At 62.0% G+C, this 20,116-nt stretch overlaps 1 protein-coding gene across 1 annotated transcript; it reads left to right on the top strand.

Moving 5' to 3' along the window:
- Positions 7,010 to 9,711, top strand: CDKN1C (cyclin dependent kinase inhibitor 1C). Its single transcript, XM_021082622.1, has 4 exons — positions 7,010 to 7,390; positions 7,572 to 8,236; positions 8,764 to 8,900; positions 9,004 to 9,711. Exons 2-3 carry the CDS (start codon positions 7,582 to 7,584, stop codon positions 8,895 to 8,897), a joined length of 789 nt encoding a protein of 262 aa, XP_020938281.1. The 5' UTR covers positions 7,010 to 7,390; positions 7,572 to 7,581; the 3' UTR covers positions 8,898 to 8,900; positions 9,004 to 9,711.

Below are 20,116 nucleotides of genomic sequence, written 5' to 3'. Positions count from 1 at the left end.
CGCCTTCCTCTCTTCTCTCCCAACCTCTGCTGGTTGCACCTCAACCACAGGACCCTGGACCCCCAGGCAGACACTTCGGGGGCTCCCGGTGCCTTCAGCCACAGCTCCTGGGCCACAGGAGCCTGCGGGTCCCTCTAGCCCCCACCCAGCTCATGCCCTGCTCACTCTTGGGGCACCAGCTACGAAGGCCCTGGGGGCCCGGGCATGGCACCTCCCTGCCTGGGACCCCCCCTTTCCAGGCTCCTCCCCCTCATCCCAAATCTGGAGTGGCCCCTGCTGGGGGGTCGCTGGCGGCACCCCGCTTCCCACCAGCATAGCAGGACCACCCCGGGAGTGGGGGAGGCTCAGGGTTTGTGCCTGGCTGTGGGTGGCTCCTTTGGCAGCCCCCACGCTTCCCTTAGGGTGTAGGTTTATTTTGGGGGTGCGGGGACCCTCCTCCCTTCAAGCCTGCTGTCTCCTCTGAGCGCTCCTGCCCCGAGGGCCTGTGTCTGCCCAGATGCCCGCCAGGCCCGAGCTCCCGGCCCGGGACGGGGTTGTGATTACTGGTTTGTCCTGGTCCGGCGGAGCAGGCTCCAGCTGTGCTTCACAAAGGAAGGTCCACATGTGGCCGGCCAGGCCCTGCAGCGGTGGCAGGCAGGGCCAGCCAGGTGCAGGCCTGGCGGAGAGGCCCAGGCCGGGGCTCTGACCAGCGGAACCAAGGCAGAGGGCAGAGGGCACCGTGAGGCCTGGCCCTGAGAAGGACCTGGCAGGAAGAGGAAGAGGAGGAGCTGGGGATGAGGAGGGGCTGAGGGGCGGCAGAGAGGAGGGGGGGAGGGGGGAGGGGGGAGGCGGGGACCCTCACCTGGGGTCTGTGGCCGCTTTCTCTGTCCCCTCTCCCTCCCTGCGCCGGGGCTCCGCGGCCCCCTGCCCACCCTGAGACAGGGGAGGCCGCGCACCGTTTCTCACTAAGGTGTGCGTGACCTCCCCCCCCCCAGCACTTGGGGGTGCGGGGCTTGTTTTTGAAAATGAAGCCCCCTCCCCTCCATGGCCTAGATGGACCACATGGGGCAGAACCCCACCCCCAATCTCTGACTTAAGGATACTTGGGGTCACAGAAAGTGAGGCCCTGCCCGAGTCACCCCAGGGAGCGAGGAATGAATGAGGTGGGCAGGCAGGGCCGGGGGTCCCCAAAGGGCAGGGCAGGTGGGCTTCTGGTGGTGGTGCCGCCTGTGGACACCAGGGGGCAGCAGGCGCCCAGCTTTGAGCCTCTAGCCTGCGGCGGGCCCTGGGGGGAGGCCTGGGCTGCCTGGCCCACCGCCCAGGGGCTGCTGCTCAGCTCAGCGCCAGGACGTTTGCAGCTGCCCCTGCCTCAGCCCCCCTGCCCCGGGGCCATCGGGGGAGGGTGGGGACAGGCACCCCTCCTGCTGAGCCCCTGCTCTGCGCAGCCCTGGCTCGGGGAGAAGTGGCCTCGGTCGGTTCTCATGAGCGGCTGCCCACCTTGGAAAGCCAGCCGGGCTGTGGGGCTTGGCTGACTGTGGAGCACGAGTGGCCGGGAGGGTGACACACTGGCGAGGGCTGTCCTTGCGCCTGACCGTGGATGGGCGGCTGCTGCCTCCTGCCCCGACCGCGGTGGGGGCCCGCTCCGCGACATCCCAGTGTGGCCGCGTCCTAGGAGCTCAAGGAAGGCCTCAGAGGAAGGCCCTGCCTCCCCTTCCTCCAGGACCGCGGGGGCGGGGCCTGCTATGGATCCTCAGTCTCTCCCGCCATTTCAGCCCCTCTGAACACCACGGGGAGGTGCTGCGTGCTAAGTGGGAGGTGGGGTCCCTGGTGTACCCTGTGGGCAGAAGAGGCCAACTCACAGGGGACCCCATTAGCTCCAGAGGACTGGACGGGAAGTTGGGGGGCATGGCTGGCATGAGAGCTGGGAAGGGGGCATCTGCTTATTCCCGACGCATTCTCCTGGCTGTTCCCCTGGCAAGGTGAGCCTCGGGCCTGTGTCCTGGGGGTGGGGAGGAGGCGGAGGGCGGCAGGGTGGACTCAGCCGACCAGAGAGGGTGCCTGGGACAGGCCCCGAGACCCTGGGAGGGTCTATCTGGAGCCTCGGGTGACCAGGGATCCAGGGTCTCCTGCGGCCTTTGGCGCTGAAGTCAGCCAAGCCTCAGGCAAGGTGGGACGAGATCTCCCCCTGCGTGAGGCCCCAAGGGAGGCAGCCCCTGGCCATTTTGGAGATGGGGGCAGGAGCTCCCCGCCCAGGGTTGTTCCCAGTCCCAGCCCTCCCTGCCCCCCCGCCCCAGGCTGCCTAGTCCCTCCTGTGATTCTGGGGGAGTGAGGACCCTGGCCCAGACCCCAGCACAAGGCAGTCCCTGTAATCGGAGCTTTGGATCCGTGTTGTGGGACAGGAGGCCGGCACCTGCGGAGGACGTGCCTGGCAGCCGCCCCGAGAACAGCGCGTCCTTGGGGGGGGCAGGGGGCGGGGCCAGCCGAGCGCGGGAACTCGGTGCGGGAGGAACAGGCCCGCTGTGCGGCCCTGGGCCCCCGCCAAGGGCGCCGGGAAACCTCCCCCTGCGCCGGCAGCGCGGAGGGGCTGGCTAGTTAATCTGTAACTCCACACAGCCCTGGGGCCTCTGGGCCCATCCGACAGAGGGGGAGGCGAGGCTCAGAGGGGCAGGGGCCTCCTCTGCCAGGCCTGTCCAGGCCCCTGATGAAGTGCATGGCCCGGTGATGCTCCTTGAGGCTGAAGGGGTGGCCCTGCCAGGCCGTGAGGACTCCCCGGGCCCGCTGGGAGAGGTGGTGGTGGGGCAGCGAGGGCCTGGCCGGGTAGGGTGGGCTCGGGGTGGCCAAGCTAAGATCTGCACAGGGGAGGGCGGCCTGGCTCAGCAGGAGCTCTGCCCCCTTCCTGGTGGGACACGCCCCAGGGGTCAGCCATCCCGGGGCAGGGCTGCACCCCTCAGAGCCCCTCCTGGCTCCAGGGCTTTGCAGGGGGCATGTCAGCGACCCCTGCGGACCCTCCACCTCTCTCCTCTCCTGCTTTTGCGCCTACTAGCCCCTCATGGAAGTCCCGTGGAGGGGCTCGGAGCTGGGCCAGAGGCACAAATCAGCTCCCACTGAGCGCTGTGTGATCTCAGGCAGGCTGCTTAACCCCTCTGAGCACCGGTCTCTTGCTTCAAAACGCCTCGCTCGGTAGGTTCTTGGAGGGATTAAATGAGGCAAGGAGCCCAGCCCTGGTGCCGGGCCAGCCTCAAGGTAGGGGTGTGGTCAGCATTTGTAATTTCCCTCCAGACACCTCAGAGGGGCAGCGCTCTGGACAGCAGTCAGGAGCTTCCTGGAGGAGAACCGACAAGATGCCCTTTGCAGGGTCTTGGGGCGCACCCAGCGCTCACCGCCCCAGTGGGGTTCCCCAGGAGAAGGGAGGTTTGGAGTAGCCAGAGAGCTGCGCGTGCGGAGGTCAGCCGCTAGGGGGCAGCAGGCGGCTGAGGATGCCCCTCCCGGGACCGGGGACCAGGTTCAGCCATTCACTTGGGCCAGCATGTAGTGTCTGTAACAACAGCCAACCCCCATTTTTTTCGTGGTTTAAGATGCAAAACAAGTGCATTTCTCACTCCCATCACGGTCAGGTGGGTGTGCAGAGGGCGCTGGTGGGGGCGGTGGTTCTGCCCAGCGCGGTCTTTCAGGGCTCCTGCCACCCCCCACCCCACTGCAGCCTCCGCGGTCCCCGGGGGTCCCTCCCTGGCCCGCAGAGGGGAGGGGAGGGGGAGAGGGGCTTGTTCGCTTTCGGTGGGTCCGGCCTGGAAGCGTGCAGAGCAGTGCCGTTCAGGTTCTGTGGCCAGAACCGACGGCGCGCCCCCACCCCCACCCCTGCCAGCTACAATGAGGTTGGGGACGCGGTCTTTCCTGTGTGCCCAGAAGGCAAAGGTTTGGTAACCGGCTCCAGGCTTTGCCTCGGCTCCTCAGCTGGACAAGTTGAGAGCTACAGCGATGCAGAGGCTGGATGCCAGCAGGGGGGCCGGCGCCTATGACTGACTCCCGCTCCCGCCCCCGCCCCCGCCCCCGCCCCTGCAAATAGGCTCCTGGCTCCCAACACCCGGGATGTGGGGGGGCTGCAGGAGCCGCGGCCCTCCCGGTTCTGCTGTGTGCACAAACATTGTTCCTTTTGTATGCTTTTTTCCTTCCGATACATTTTTAATTACAGAAGTAGAGCTTGGCTGTTGTACCTAGACAGATGTTCGCTGGCTTCAGAGCCCCTTGGATGGAGGACTGGGCCTCTTCTCAGTGCCCGCCTCCCAGCCCTCCGCCCCTCGGCTGCCTCCTCCCTGTGTGTCCCTGGCTGGGGGACCCACCCCACTCCAGGGACCAGCAGGTTCCCTAAGCCAGTGAGGACCACCTTTGATCAAATTCAAGGTCCCAGACTCAGAGGTCACCTGCCTGCCTTAAAGAGGTGGCTGAGAGAGGTGTCCCCATGGTCCCTGGAGAAATATGAGTAGGAAGCCAGGCAGCTGAGGGAGGGTGGGTCCCAACCCTGCTGTTTACCCTGGTGGTTTACCCAGGCTCCAGGCTCCAGGTCTCCCGCTTTCTGGTCCTTTCCCTGTAAAACAGGTGAGGCCCAGCAAGGGATCCAGGAACACATGGGCTGGCTGGCGGTGGGCTGCACAGCCGCTTCGCTGTGGGGCCTGACGCATATGGGACATCCACTCTCAGTCCTCGGACGTGGGACCCTGAGTCACATGCTGCTGGGCTTGTCACTGTGGAGGCCCCGGGACCCACCTGCCTGCACTCAGCTGGCACCCATGGAGGTGTCCAGTGTGCCTCAAAGGCAGCAGGAGTGGCCTTCCCAAGCCTGTCCCCGGACAGTGGAGGGGGATCAGGGTTGCACGGAGGCCTGAGGCAGGGCCAGCTCCTGCTAATTCATTAAGCGTGCACCAGGTCCCCTGCTCTTGGGGGGCCCAGGGCAGGTAGGTACTTACACCACGGGGCAGTCCCTGCCAGCGAGGAGAGTGCTGGCTCCTCTGGGTGTCCAGGGCCGGGCTGTGAGTGAGGTGGCTTTCCTTGTGTTGGAAGGCAGACAGCCCGGTGGCCCAGCTGGGGCTGGGGGTGGCCCCTTCCCTGGCCTGCCCTCCGGGATGGCCACAACAGGGCGTCCCGACGACCTCTTGGGAAATCCTTGCGGCCATGTGGTTCCACATTTTGTGGTCATTACCCACGTGTCCTGTGCGCATGGTCCCTGGGGAGGTTGGTGTGGCTGTGGCATGAGGGTGGGATGAGGTCCTGCCTCCTGAGCCCAGGCCAGATGAGATGGGCTCCACCCAAGGGGTCCGAGGGGCCAGGGGAGCCCTTGTCATCTTGTTTTCCCGAAAATAAAAATATTGGAGCATCTGTACTTGCTGTGGGAAAGTTGCAATGCAGTGTACAAACCAGAATAAAGACGCCAACACGAATGGTCAGCTTCGGTCCTGCTATGAAGAGCTGAGCGCGGGCCACCTGCCCTGTCTTATCCGGACTGCTTCCCTGCCCTGTCCCCCGCCTCACCTTAAAGCTTGCCTCTCCTGATCCCCCTCCAGGACACATCTGCATGCTATCACGGAGCGCCAGCCCTGCAGTATCCTGGCACCCCCCTGAGCCTTTGGGGGAGGCAGGCAGGTGGAGGTCCAGTCGCCTTACCTGCCTCTCTCACCGAGGTCACAGGCTCACCTGGGACAGGGCTGAGAGCTCAGGGCTCCGGTGGGCCCACCAGCCGCTGCTCGGCTGTCCCCCTTCCTGCCTGGGCAGGCTGAGCCCAGGGGAAATCAGCAGAAACTAATGGTCTCCTGTGGCCTCTCCCAGTAGGGATGGCCACGGGGGAGGGTCAGGGGCCTACCAAGGAGCAGGAGAGTGGGTCATGGGCCCTGCCTGGCAGGGCCTCCCCTTTCTGGGCTGGCCTCTCTCCCTGGCACTATGGCAGAGCCCACTGGCTTGCATGCCCTGTCACGCATTCTTAGGGGCGTACTTTCCCAACCAACAATGACTACAGGGCCCAACCGAGAGGGTGCTAGCCGTCCCGGAGGTCGAAGAGAGGTACCGCCCCTGGAAGCAGCTGAAGCAGGGCTGTCTGGGTGCCTGCCCACCACTGCCCCCCAACCCCTCGGCGGGGGCGGGGGTAGTTCCTGTGTGACAAGGGATAAGGCTGGGCCAGAGGATCAGCAATACTCAGTCAGGGCCCCAGGCAGGCCGGGCCAGGCCCACCCCTGTGTAGAAGCCTCCAGTGCCCCGTCCAATACCATCCAGCACAAGAGCGTCCAGCAGGCCAGCCTGGGCAGCCTGGTGTGGCTGCAGCCTGGCCCAGGCGTGAGGTGGCTGAGCACCGACGCAGTGGCATGGTGGGCATAGCTCAGGAGGGCAAAGCCAGGTGTCCATCTGCCGGGCAGGGAGGGCAGCCCCCAAGAACTAACAGACCTGGCTCCAGGCGATGAAGAGCCGGTCTCGATGGGCCCGCGGCTTCGCTCTTGGAGAAAGAGCGTTACAGAGCCTCCCGCCCCCTGGTCCCCCAATCTCCTCTCCCCGCGCGTGGACCTTAGGGCCAGCAGGTGTGTCAGGGCTCCAGGTGCGCGGAACCCTTCCAGGGACATAAGCCTCCCGCGCAACAGGTCGCGCGGGGGCAGCCGAAGACCCCATCTAGCTCCAGCCAAGGACGAGCTGGCCGCGGCGGGTTAGAGGCTCGTCAGCTGGCGCGGGAGGCCCGAAAGGGCGAGCGGGAGCGGCGGGACTGGGAGCCCCTCGGGCGGCGAGCGGGGCCAGGCCGGATGCCGGTCCTGCGAGCGGCTGTCGCCGCAAGCCGGGGAGAGCGCTCCCTCCGGCCGAAGGGGGGCGCCCGCGCCACCGCAGCCCAGCAGCCCCCGCCTGCAGACAAAGGAGCCGGCGTGGGGCGGGAGCGCGGGGGGGTGGGGGAATGGGGCGAGGGGGCGGGGCGCCGCGGTGTCACGTTACCGCCCGCAGCGCCCTTTAACTCGGGCTCCGCCCCGCGCCCCGCCCCCTCCCCGCCACTGCGCGCGCCCCGCGCCCCGCCAATCGGCCCTCGCGCCCCGCCCCGCCCTCGGGTGGGTGTGTGCAAAGGGCCAATGGGCGGCGGGCGGGGGCCGGGCCGCCAGAGGGGCGGGGGGAGCGCGGCGCCCGCCAATCGCCGCGGTGTTGTTGAAACTGAAAATACTACATTATGCTAATAGCAGCGGGGCCCGCGCCCGGAGGGTGGGGGGGTGGGACCCTCGCGTATAAAGGGGCGCGCGAGGACTGGGCGTTCCACAGGCCAAGTGCTCTGCGCTCGGTGGGTGCCAGCCAGGCCAGAGCCAGCCTAGCGAGCGAGGACAGGCACTGAGGGGGCGCGGCCGCCGGCCGGACGACACAGCGAACGAGACTCAGGAGCAGTCCACGGCCCGACAGCCAGGTAGCCGCCGCGCCGCCCTCCCGCTGCGTCCCTTTGCAAATGCAGACTCCGGCTACTCGGGGTCTCACTTGCTCCCGGCCTCCGCCCTCCTTTCCTCTCCTCTTCCTCCTTTTCCTCTCTCCTCCTCTCCCGCCGCCCGGCCCGCGCAGCCCTCGGACTTGTCCGACGTGTGTCTCCGCAGCGTGTTGGCAATGGAGCGCCTCGTCGCCCGCCGCACCTTTCCCCTGTTCGCGCGCACCAGCGCCTGCCGCAGCCTCTTCGGGCCGGTGGACCACGAGGAGCTGAGTCGTGAGCTGCAGATCCGTCTGGCTGAGCTGAGCGCCGAGGACCAGCGTCGCTGGGACTACAACTTCCAGCAGGACGTGCCACTGCGGGGCCCCGGGCGCCTGCAGTGGACCGAGGTGGACAGCGACTCCGTGCCCGCCTTCTACCGCGAGACGGTGCAGGTGGGGCGCTGTCGCCTGCTCCTGGCGCCTCGTCCGCGCCCGGACGGCGCGAGCGATAGCCCGCCCCCCGGGCCGCCGGCCGATGAGTCCCTCGACGGCCTCGGGGAGGCGCCGGAGCCGCCGTCCAGCGGCCCCGCCGTCGCGCCCGCCCCGGCCCCGGCCCCGGCGCCGCAGGAGAGCGCTGAGCAGGAGGCGGTCTCGCCGCCGCGCAGCCAGGAGCCCCTAGCCGAGCCGCCGCACTCAGGGATTTCGGGGCGCCCCGCGCCGGGCACTGCCGCCACTGCCAACACCGCTGCCGCCGCCGCCGCCGCCGCCGCCACTGCCGCCGCCGCCGCCGCTGCCACCACTGCCGCCGCCGGAGGCGCCGCGATCAAGAAGCTGTCCGGGCCTCTCATCTCCGGTGAGTCCCGCGCAGCCCCGCCCCGGCCCGGCCCGGCCCGGCCCTGCTTTGTCCGGCCGGCCGGGCTCCTCGGCCCTCGGGGGCCTCACTTGGTCCCCGCCTCCTCCGTGGCATTAAAGGGCCCGCAGCGCGCGGGGCGCGGCTGCGCCCGCACCCGGTCCCCACCCTGTTGTGCTCTCGAAAGGCTCACGGGGGAGGGATGGGAGGGCGCGCTCTGGCCCCCTCGGAGCGCGACCGTCGCCCCGGCCGCTGGCGCCCCTCCCCGGGCGCGGCCGGGCGCGGCGATCGCGGCGCGGAGGGGGTTAAGAGCGGCGGTAGCCCCGGGGGTCTTGGCCGCGGGACAAGGGGAAATGCTTACACAGCACATTGCGCGGCGACGTAAACAAAGCTGACCCGCCGCGGACCTCGGCGCGGGCGGGGACGGCGCCCCCACCTCGGCCGGCCTGCCGCCCGCGCCCCCTCCCGGCCCCCTCTTGGGCTCCCCGGCCGGCCCCGCCCTGACCCGCTGCGCGCGCTGTCGCCCGCAGATTTCTTCGCCAAGCGCAAGAGACCCGCGCCCGAGGCCAAGGCGTCGAACGAGGTTCCCGCGGGATGCGCCGCGCCTGGCGCCGCTCCAGCCGTCGGCTCGGCTGAGCAAACCCCGCGCAAGCGGCTGCGATGAGAGGTGAGTGCGGCGGCCCGGGCGCGCGGGCGGGGAGGGGCCGCCCCGCGGCGCCCTCGCGGCCGCTCTGTCTCCTCTCCTGGCTCACCGCACCTCTCTCCCGCAGCCTCGCGCCCAAAGAGCCCCGAGGGAGCCCGCTGGGCAGCGGACAGGAGAGGAGCGCTGGGCCTCGGCTGGGACCGTCCACGTAGCAGCAACCGGCGGCAGCTGCCACGGAGCAGCGTTCGGTTTTGTTTAAAGTTTGAAAACTGTGCAATGTATTAATAACGTCTTTTATATCTAAATGTATTCTGCACGAGGAGTACACTGGTCCCAAGGTGTAAAGCTTTAAGAGTCATTTATATAAAATGTTTAATCTCTGCTGAAACTCAGTGCAAAAAAAAAAGAAAAAAAAAGAAAAACAAAAAAAAGGAAAAAAGAAAAAAACATGTATATTTGTACAAAAAGTTTTTAAAGTTATACTAACTTATATTTTCTATTTATGTCGAGGCGTGGGCCGCTCTGCCACGCAATAGCTCGGTTATTGGTTATGCCAAAGGCACGTCACCCGCATCTGGTTATCGACAAATGTAAATTTATTTTTGTAGCGGACTCTGGGGGGAGGGTCGCTCCCAAGCTGTAGCTGCCGTACAAGCCCATCTAGCTTGCAGTCTCTTCGCGCTTTCGCTGTCTCTTTTTATTATTATGATTATTTTAAACTTGAAGACAAATCTGTTAAAAAAAAAAAAAAATGGTTCCTGAGCCGTCTGCACCACTGCCCCGGCTCCTCGTCCGCCGGGTTCTAAATAAAGAGGCCGAAAAATGCTGCAACTCAGCTCCGTGTGTGCTTGTACTGCCTTCAGCTTTCTCCTCTGGCACCCCCAAAAGTTAGGGAGCTAGAACCCAGGGGGCAGCCCAGGATATTTTCTAGTCCCCCCCCCCAGGCAGGGGGACTTTCTCCTGGCAGGGCTGGCCCACGCCCACCTGCCCCAGGCCCCTAATTTAGGGATGAGCGGCCCCGCCCTCGCTCTCCATGTCTCACACACGCACACCACCCAACCACCGCCCCCCCATGAGGGCTGTGCGCCAGACCGAGCTTCCAAGGAAGCCACCCACACCCCACCTCCCTTGGGCCGAGCCCCAGTGGGGCTCCTGTGGCACCTGCTGGCCTGAGCAGCAGGGACCTGAGCTTTCAATTCTTCAGGCCCCGCGCAAGGTGGAGCCCCAATGGCTCCAAAGGCCCCAGCTTTGTGGCCTGGTTCCCCAGGGTGGGGCCTCAGGACCCCTGATGTGTTCCTGGCCTTTGTAAGCCAGCCAGCAGTTGGGGAGGGGCGGCCTGCAGGCCTGCACGATGGGGGGGGAGATGACACACGGCCCCTGCCAGGTGGGGGTGGGGTGGGCGGGCTCCCAGGACGTTTTGCTGGAAGAACTCAGGCCTGGGTCCACCCATGCACCCACCAGCCTTCTAGTTTCAAAGTGCTCCCTTTTTTGTCAAAAGGAGAGGTTTATTTTTTTTTATAGCTGACCTATAAACCTCTGAAAATTATGGCTTACAACGGAAAGGGTGACGTGAAATAGCAAAAACGGACGCCTGGCAGCATCTTCGCTGTGCCTGAGGCTGGGAGAAGCGGAGCAGCGGTGGTGCATTTTTCTAGGTTGCTGTTTTGGGGGGCTGTTGAGGACACCGATGTCCCCCGCAGATCAGGTTCAAAGGCTCGGCTCAAGCCTTGATCTTGGAAATGCGGTTTCGGCATGCGCTTAACTTACCCCGCCCCCCAGTTGCCAGAAAGGGTGGAGAGGAGGGAGCCCGACTGGCCCCGAGGCCCCGCTGGGGCTGGACACTGCTGAGAATGTGCCCCTGGAAAATGAGGGGGGCCCTGCCCTGCCCTGCCGCCTTCGGCCTGGACACAGTGCGGGAATTAGACCTGCCTAGGTGTGACTTCTGGCTTCTCATCTCCCCTTTGGGGTGGGGGCCTCCCCGACGCCCACCCATGTGACCAGGTGGAAGCTCAGCCTGGCTGAGAGGGAGGAGGACGGCAGCTGCGCCTTGAGCGGGGAGCCCCCAGGCATCAGTGATCTGCCTGAAGGACCACTGGTTACTAAGGACAGGGTCTGCCTGGACAGACCCCTCCCCAGCCCTGTCCTCGGCCCCAAACACAGTGCTGCGGAAGGGGCCTTGGTGGGGCAGGCCAGCCAGGCGTGCTCCTGGATTTGATGCTCACAGCCCCGGCCCCCGCAGAGAACCCGTGCATGCAGGCCCCCTGCCACCCAGCCTCCTCGTGTCACTCGGAGGGGCTTTCTAGAAAGCAGGAAGGGGAACTGGTTTCTCGGGCCAGTTTCTCTCCCAGGCAGGAGCTCGCAGCCGACACCCGGAGGCTGATCTCCGTGGGGGAACAAGCAGGGGTCTTGAGTCACCTCCATGACCCGGGCAGCCCCCGTGCACCAGGCTGGGAAGACAGAACGTCGAGCCTTTACTCATAAAGCAAGGACGCGATGACCAGTGGGCAGAGGCTGAGAAGGGACAGGGTACTTCAGCTGGGTATTCAGGGAAGCCATAGGAAGGGTTGGCACCCACATGCCAAGGTGGGACTGAGCCTGCGGGAGGAGGGAGCCAGAGGCCCTGAGGGAGACAGGCTGGCTGGGTGTCCTAGAGTCGGAGTGTCCGGATGAAGCAGGAGCGCCAGGCCGAGAGGGGTGCCTGCGGGTCTCCTCTGGTGCTGGCCTGGCTTGCGGGTGGGCGTCGGGCCCCTACGTGGCTTAATCATTATTCGATGTAAGACTGCCTTTCGGGGTCTACTGCCCAGTCTCCCCTGGCCTCCTGGGCCTTCCTGGGGCTGATGGGCTGGCATCGACTCTTGGATTTTACCTGTGGGCAGTAGGGAGCCCTTGGGGGCAATGAAAGAAGAGTGACAGAAGCCGAGGCAAATTTTTTTTTTTTTTTTTTTTTTTGGTTTTTTTGTCTTTTTAGGGCCGCACTTGGGGCATATGGAAGTTCCCAGGCTAGGGGTCTAATGGGAGCTGTAGCTGCCGGCCTACACCAGAGCCACAGCAACATGGGATCCGAGCCACATCTGCGACCTATACCACAGCTCACAGCCACACCGGATCCTCCACCCATGGAGCGAGGCCAGGGATCGAACCTGTGTCCTCATGGATGCTAGTCAGGTTCGCTAACGGCTGAGCCATGATGGGAACTCCAAGCCAAGGCCAATTTCAAAAGCATCCTAAGGCTGCTGGGTGGAGGGGGAAGTGGGGCCATCCAGGGACAGGTGCCAGGCTGGCAAATATTCCAAGTGCCTCCAGCTTGCCAGGCACTGCTCTGGGCACCAGAGATGGGGCGCTGAAGGAGATGGACCCAATCCCCCCCGAGCAGGAGCTGCCTCTGCGGTGGGAGGTGACATCACAAAACCTGATAAGCAAGCAGCGGCAGAGGCAGTGGTGGTTTTGGAAGTAAACAAGACTGAGCCCCGGGCCAGGGGCTATTGTTTCAAGCCTCGGTGTCAGGAAGCCTCCTCCAACCCCACCAGCAAGGGACATCTGACAGCTGATGGGGTGAGGGGGGAGGGGATGGGGAAGTGGCGGGGGAGGCCTCTGAGGAACCGGGTTCCATGTAAGGAGAGGGGAGAGCCCTCACTTTCGGACAGGCCTCCCCTGTCACCCTCAGCCGGGCCCCGGGGACGCCAGGACCCGTGCTTAGTCCTCCCACCAGCTTTCCATGCTCCAGGTGAGGACGAGGGGGCTCAGAGACACAAAGCCACCTGCCCAGGTCATTCCCTGGCAGAGTACCAGCCAGGACGCAGCCCAGCACGGCCAGCCCCCTGGTTCCATCTGCTTTCCCCCGATGCTGTCTCGGGAGCAATCTCTCATTAAAGGAAACCTGCTTTCCTACATTATGAAAATAGGAACTGAAGTGTATGTTTTATATAGGAGTTCACCCTTTTTTGGGGTGGGGGGGGACCATGCCCATGGCATTCAGACATTTCGAGGCCAGAGATGGAACCTGCGCCACAGCTGTTATACTGATCCTTAACCCCCTGAGCCAGGCAGGAGCTCCAGAGTTCACCCTTCACGTTGGCTATTCTGTGGGTTTGGGCAGATGTAGGATGCTATGCATCCACCTTTACAGGATTGTCCGGCGTGGTTTCACAGCCCTGAAAAGCCTCCGGGCTCTGCTTCTTCATCCCCCACCCCACCGCAACCAGCAGAGCTCTTTTGACTGGTTCCATAGTCCTGCCTCTTCGAGGAGGGGCACATAGTGGGGATGGCACAGCCTTCTCAGCCTGGCTTCCTTCACTTCGCTTTTTAAGATTCCTCCAGGTGAAATCGATAGGTCCCTTTTCATTTATTTATTTTTCTTTGTAGCCGTACCCGTGGCGTATGGAGGTGCCCAGGCCAGGGGTTGAATCGGCCCTGCAGCTGCCAGCCTACGCCACAGCCACGGCCAGGCCAGATCCGAGCCGCATCTGCAACCAAGGCTGCAGCTCATGGCAGCACCGGATCCTTGATCCACTGCTCGAGGCCAGGGATCAAGCCTGCCTCTTCATGGAGAAAACGTGTGGTTCTTAACCCGCTGAGCCACACGGGAACTCCTAGGTCACTTTTTATTTCTGAATAATAGCCCATCGTCTGCTCGGAGCACAGTTTATGCATCCATTCACTTACCGAGGGAATCTCTGCGTCCAAGTTCGGGAATTATGAATACAGCTGTGTGCATTTTTGGAGTGGACCCAAGGGCTCGAGCCCTTTGAGGAGATACATAGATAGCAAAGAGCACGGTTGCTGGATCGCACGGTAAGAGCTGGCTGAGATCTGGAAGATGCAGCCCAAGGGCCTGCACTGTTGAGCATAACGCCAGCCGTGGTGAGAGTCCCTGTTCAGATGCTGTTTTCAAACTTTTCTTCGGGGTGGACCACACTGACTACCAGTTTTTAGGGGAATTGAAAAAAAAAGAGGAATGCCCACTGTGGGTCAGCGGTAATGAACCTGACTAGTATCCATGAGGACTCTAGTCTGACCCCTGGTCTTGCTCGGTCGGTTAAGGATCTGGCGTTGCTGTGAGCCGCGGTGTGGGTTGCAGATGCAGCTTGGATCTGGGCGTTGCTGTGGCTGTGGTGTAGGCCGGCAGCTGCGGCTCTGATTCACCTCCTTGCCTAGGAACTTCCATGTGCCTCAGGTGCAGCCCTAAAAAGCAAAAAGTAAAAAAGAGAGAAACCTCATTATTATTTATTTATTTTAGGGCCGCACCTGTGGCATATGGACGCTCCCAGGCTAGCGGTCGGGTTGGAGCCATAGCTGCCGGCCTACACCACAGTCAGAGCCACACCACACTTGAGCTGCATCTGTGACCCACACCGCAGCTCACGGCAATGCCGGATCCTTAACCCACTGAGTGGGCCCAGGGATCGAACTTGGGTCCTCACAGATGCTAGTTGGGCTTATCACTGCTCAGCCACTATGGGAACTCCCCCTCATTATAAATTTAGACACATGGACAAAGCATAATTAAAAATGAATCCTGACAACTGTGGCTTTAGCTCAGTACCTCTCTGGTCCGACCTGGCCAGGACAGAGAGCCTGAGCCATTGGTCAGTTCCTCCTCCAGCTGGCTCTGCACGGGGACGAATTGCGTTACTGTCCAAAGACAGGCTGCCCTGCCCTGTGGGAGGGGTCTACAGCTGAGAGCACATCTGGTCACATGACTTGCTCTGACCAATGACATGGAATCGGTGTGACGCAGGCCACAGGGGCCTGGATATGGCCTCATCATTTTCTCTCTCCACTGCGAGACCAGTAGTGTCCTGACGGGGGCTGCCCCTTCCACGACTTGCCGTGGAACCCAGCCCCAGCCACTAGGATGGGATTGTCACAGACCGAGAAATCTTCTGCTGCTGGCGGAAGCCGCTGGGATTTTTGTTACGCAGCATGAGGTAACGAAGCTGACTGAGACAGCTTCTTTGACGATCCCAACTCACTGTTTTGCATTTCTAGGCATGACAGCAAGTGGTGGGGTTGGGGGGATTGCTGCGGTGTCCTGGATGCTTGGATGCATGTCTGGAAATTCTGAAGATTCTTCTCTGAGCAGTGCCTTCAGTTCCTATGGGTGCCAACTCCAGCCTGTCACACTTAAGAGTGGGGGAAGGCATCTTTCAGTGTGACAGGGTCCCTGTCTTTGCTGGTCACTTCCTGCTCTTCAGGAGAGTTTGGATGTGCTTTAAGGAGTGTCCAGTAGGTAAGGCAGGGAACATGGGGGCAGAGGAGCTGCAGGTGGGTTGGTGGTCCTTCTGCACGGCTAGTGCAACAGTGACCCAGATGCTGACTGCATCCCTGGATGTGCCAGCTGTGCACTCATCCCCACCACGGGACCACCATGTGGCACTTTCCTGAGGCCCCAGGACTGATAACAAGCTTCGCCATGAATGAGACCCCACGCTGCCACTTCCAGCTCTGCACCCCCTGGCAGCGCACTGAGCCTGTGGGGTCATCTGGTGCCCAGGTTCGTGTTTCCGTGTTCTTCCCACCAGGGGGAGGTTGTAGCCGGTGGCTCGGATGAGGGTTTCCCAGGTCTTGTTCTCAGGTGAAGAGCTGCCCCGTCTCTGCCCACAGGTGCCTCCCCTCCAAAGCTGGTGGACTTGGGGGGTGGACCCCGGCCCCAGGCCTTGGATAGACAGCTCTGAGGGGACATCCAGCTCCAGGGCTCCCAAGGGATTGGCTGAGACTTTGTCACTTCTGCATCACCACTCAGCCTCTCGCCTTCCTCATCGTCCCTGCTCCATGCGGGTGAGCCTAAGAGCAGTCCCCGGCCAAACGTCCTGCTGTGTGTAAACACACACACACACACACACACACACACACACACACGAGCGTGTCTGCCTGACCTTTTTATTTGACGAAGAAGGAAAATTATCAAGATTTGGGACCAGGTCACAATCTCCGGGGGCTGAGCTGTTTGCGCAGAGCGAGGTGTACTTACGTGGCCCCAGCTGCTTATTCTGAAGTTTAAAACTGGTGTTATTTCAGCCCTGGAGCAAGTGTTTCGGGTGCAGTGGAGATACGGATGGTATTGCTGGGACATGTTCTTTAGACTAAGAAACAGCCTCTGGTGGCTTGTGCGGCATCAGGAAGCAATGCTTGGAGCCTGCCCATTGCCGGAATGCCCTTGGGCATGAGTTGTCCTCAGGGCCAGCCTGCTTCAGGGTCACAAGGCTGTGTGTTTGCCATTCTTCAGCCCTGAAGTGCGGTGGTGGCGGTGGCTCTCTGTGCCAGGGGTACGAAATCAGAGGGGCCCTGGCATCTATCTGGCCCCTTCTCGCCCCCCGGCATGTGAACACCTGTTCCAGTCACATCTCCTGCCAAATTAACCCATCTCCATGCTTTGCGGTGTAAGGTTTTGTTTATACCTGGGATGTTATGAGTCAGGCACTTGGGAAATGCTGCCAGGCACCTCAGCTCTGTTTTATGGGGTGTTGGCCAGGGGGGTTGGAGTGGGGTTGGGAGACTGACTTCCGAGATGGCTTGGCTCCCTTCCGGGCCTGGCGGCACAGGGCTGGCCACCAGCTGGGGCCTCGGTTCCTTTTCTCGTGGCTTCTCTGCAGGCCTGCCTGGGCTTCCTCACAGCATGGCAGCCGGGTTCCGAGCACTGTGTTCCAGGAGCCCGGGTGAGAGGGGCCAGGTCGTCACAACCTGGCCCAGCGAGTTGTCTTGGCCTCATCTGCAGAGGTGGACACATTACTAAGACCCCCCTGGAGCCAGGGGAGCGGAACCTGGCTCTGCTTCTTCAAGAGTTTGCAGTCTCCTCTTCTTCAAAGAGTTTGTAGCTGCCGATGAGGCGTCTGCAACCTACACCGCAGCTCACGGCCGCGCCGGATCCTTAACCCACGGAGCGAGGCCAGGGATCGAACCTGCAACCTCAGGGTTCCTAGTCGGATTCGTTTCTGCTGTGCGACGAAGGGAACTCCTGGGGGTGGCTTCTTGCTGAGACATCAGAGCTGGGTCCAGGCAGAGGCGGAGTCACAGGCACATGCCCACGGCAGCACCGACCCCTCCTCCCAAGGCCACTGAGATAGCGCCCTCTGCCAAGGGCGTCTTGCCAGCAGCTTTTTATTGTATATGTGTTGACTTGATATCACACAGCATGTGCACAGGTATATACCTACAAAAAACTTCTCCCTTTTTCCATGAACTTTGTAGCTGGTGGTCCATGTTCTCGGCATTAGTAATCGTATCACTTGCATCTGCTTCAATGAGGCCTTGCAGAGCCTGGAAGGCACAAGCATTCAGAAAATGGATAGACCAGAGCCGTGAGCTCCACGTCCTCACCAGCCACAGCCCACCAACATTTTTCTAAACTTGTCCATTTATTTCCCCTTCCCAACTTTTTTTTTTTTTTTTTTTTTTTTTTTTAGGGTCACACCTGCGGCATATGGAAGTTCCCAGGCTGGGGGGTGAATCAGAGCTACAGCTGCCGGCCTACACCACAACCACAGCCACACCAGATCCGAGCTGGGTCTTCGACCTACACCACAGCTCCATGGCAACGTTGGCTCCCCGACCCAATGAGCGAGGCCAGGGATTGAAACTACATCCTCGTGGATACTAGTTGGATTTGTTTCCACTGTGCCACAAGGGGAAATCCCTCCTCTCCCAACTTGGAATGTTTTGGTTGTTGCCTTTGTTTTAGAGCGAGTCCCAGACCCTGCCTCCTGCCTTGGGCAAACCCATCCCTGCAAGAGGAGCGGCTCTGCGAGCGCCGGGTGGCCCCATGGGGCCAAGGCTGATGTGAGCAGTCCCCGCCATCATGGCAGCACCCACTGGTTTAGCCCAGAAAACACTCCTTCCCCTTGCTCTAGAAGATCATGGTTGGCTTCCAGGAGGCCTATGCCAGAGCCCAGAACCCACTGCCATGCTGTGAGGAAGCTCAAGCAGGCGCCCGAACAGTGCAAAAACCTTGCTGACCTCATGCCAGGGCCGTGCCCAATTTCCCAGGAGACCCTGCACGGGGTAGGGGGACCTGTCGTGAGGTCCTGCTTTCGGAGAGTCATTGCCACCCAGAGGGCCGCCTTTGCAAGCACGTGCCACCGGAAGCAGGGTCCCTGCATGGCGAGGACATGCCACGTCTGCCCTGGAGGCCCAGCTGTGGGATGTGTCCATGCTTTTCTGAACCTCTTTTGAGCCTTTTTTGGCAACTGCAATAGTGATCGTGATAATAAAATAACAGCAATAAAAATGGAGCTGCCGCACACACAACCCGCTCTGGGGCGGAGTCTAGCGGGGCTTGAGACAGTCCAAGAGTCTGTCTCCTCTGCTCCTTGGGCAAACCGCCCTCCACCAGGGGCCCCGTGCGTCGGAAGTTCCCTTTAGGGTCTGTTATGCCCAAGGGGCCGGGGACTGTCCTCCGGTGTGTGCTGAGGTGCCTGTGCTGAAGATGCTCCCACTGGTTCTGATGGAGGTTGAAGGTCAAAGCCATACCCCTGAACAGGAAGGAAGAGGGGCTTGGAGGGGGGAGGAGAGAAGGAGAGAGAGAAAGAAGGGAGGGAGGGAGAATGCTGTCAGGGGACTCCTGTTGGTTTTCTCCTGTTCTGTTTTCTTTTTGGTGGCTCATTTCGGAGGTTTGGTTTTCAGTTTTACTTGAGCAGCTTTGGGGGCCCACGGAGCCAGGTTTAGGGAGCAGACCAGCCCCTCTGATCTGCTCCTCCCGCAGACACGTGCTGGAGGCCCCCACGTCCCCTGTCCTCCCCCCACCCCGCCCCTCCAGCGCACCTTATCAGGGGGCGGGGGGGGGGAAATGAACAAAACCAGCCTGCCTAAGAATAACAGCAGAAAAAATAAGGAGCACGGGCCCTGGGGAAGCGGATCACTGGGTTTTCACGGGAAGACGGGGCCTCCTCGGGAACTCGGCGGAGGCCAGCGGGGGCTGCGGCTCCGGGGGCCCTGGGGAAGGTGGGGAAGGTGGGAGGAAATTGTGTTGGCTGGGCCACTGCACAGGCAGGAACGAAAAGTGGCATCTGGGTGGGACACCGAGGAGGAGATGCAGCCTGGCTGGTAGAAGTCACTCGAGGTCAGAAATGCCCAAGCAGGAAATGAGATGCAACTTGTAAAAGACATCAAAGGAAATGGAAAAACTTTTTTCTAATATGTCAGGGAGAAAAAGGAGTGGGACAGGCTGGCCCTTTATTAGAGGAGGGGACGGGGGAGACGAGATGGCCCCAGGCAATGAAAATCAAGGTAATTAAAATTGAGAGGGAGCTGGAGAGTGGGGGTGGGGGTGGGCCAGCATCTCCCTGCAGCCGGGAGACCCAGGGAACAGGCCCAGGGCCCTCCTGACGTGCCCCAGACCAGCGTTCAGCAGCTTGGCCATCTCAACGAGCCCCTGCAGCCCAGGGGTGCAGGCCCGGGGCACACACGGCAGGGCTGGCGGTGCCAAAGCCCTGGCTGCTGAATGCACTCCTTTTCCTGGAAGAAAACCCCAGCCGAAGCCATGTGTCCACACTTGAAGATGCCTGGACCACTGCGGGGCTCAGGCCCAGCCCTCTCCATGGAGAAAGAGGCAAGATGTCCATCCGGGGACAGAGCTGCTGCCGGGGAGGGGCCAGCTGGCCTCAGCACCCTCGTCCTCCGCCAGGGGCCACACCCTCCCTCTACGCAGCTCAGAGTCCATCCGCAGAGCCCACCTGAGGTTGGCTGTTCGGAGCAGGCCTTGTTGCCTGACTCTTGGGGGCACCTCTTCTGCTGCACCTAGGTGCCCCCAAGGTGGCATTATAGCCCCTGTAGCAGCTCATGACCCCTCCCTGGTGGTCAAGGTGGCCTGCCTTGGCCATCACCTCCAGCCTCCAAGGAGGGAGACTTGGGGCCATCAAAAATGTTGATTTTTTATTTATTTTATGTAAATAAAAATTTTTTTTGAGTTCTCTTGTGGCACAGCGGGTTAAGGATCAGGCATTTTCACTGCAGAGGCCTGGGCTCTGCTCTGGTGCAGGTTCCATCCCTGGCCCAGAAACTTCCATGTTCTTCAGGTGAGGCCCAAAATCGATCAATCAATTGATCAATCAATCAATCAATCAAGGGAGTTCCCATTATGGCTCATTGGGTTAAGAACCCGACATAGTGTCCAGGAGGATTTGGGTTCCCAGCCTCGCTCAGTGGGTTAAGGATCTGGCATTGCCACAAGCTGCTGTGTAGTTCGCAGGTGTGGCCCCGATCTGGTGCTGCCGTGGCTGTGGTGTAGGCCTCAGCTGCAGCTCCGA

The sequence above is a fragment of the Sus scrofa genome, chromosome 2, assembly GCF_000003025.6.
Source record: "Sus scrofa isolate TJ Tabasco breed Duroc chromosome 2, Sscrofa11.1, whole genome shotgun sequence".
Taxonomy (NCBI): domain Eukaryota; kingdom Metazoa; phylum Chordata; class Mammalia; order Artiodactyla; family Suidae; genus Sus; species Sus scrofa.
Note: the sequence above shows the minus strand (reverse complement) of the source record. Positions and strands in the feature narration are given on the sequence as shown.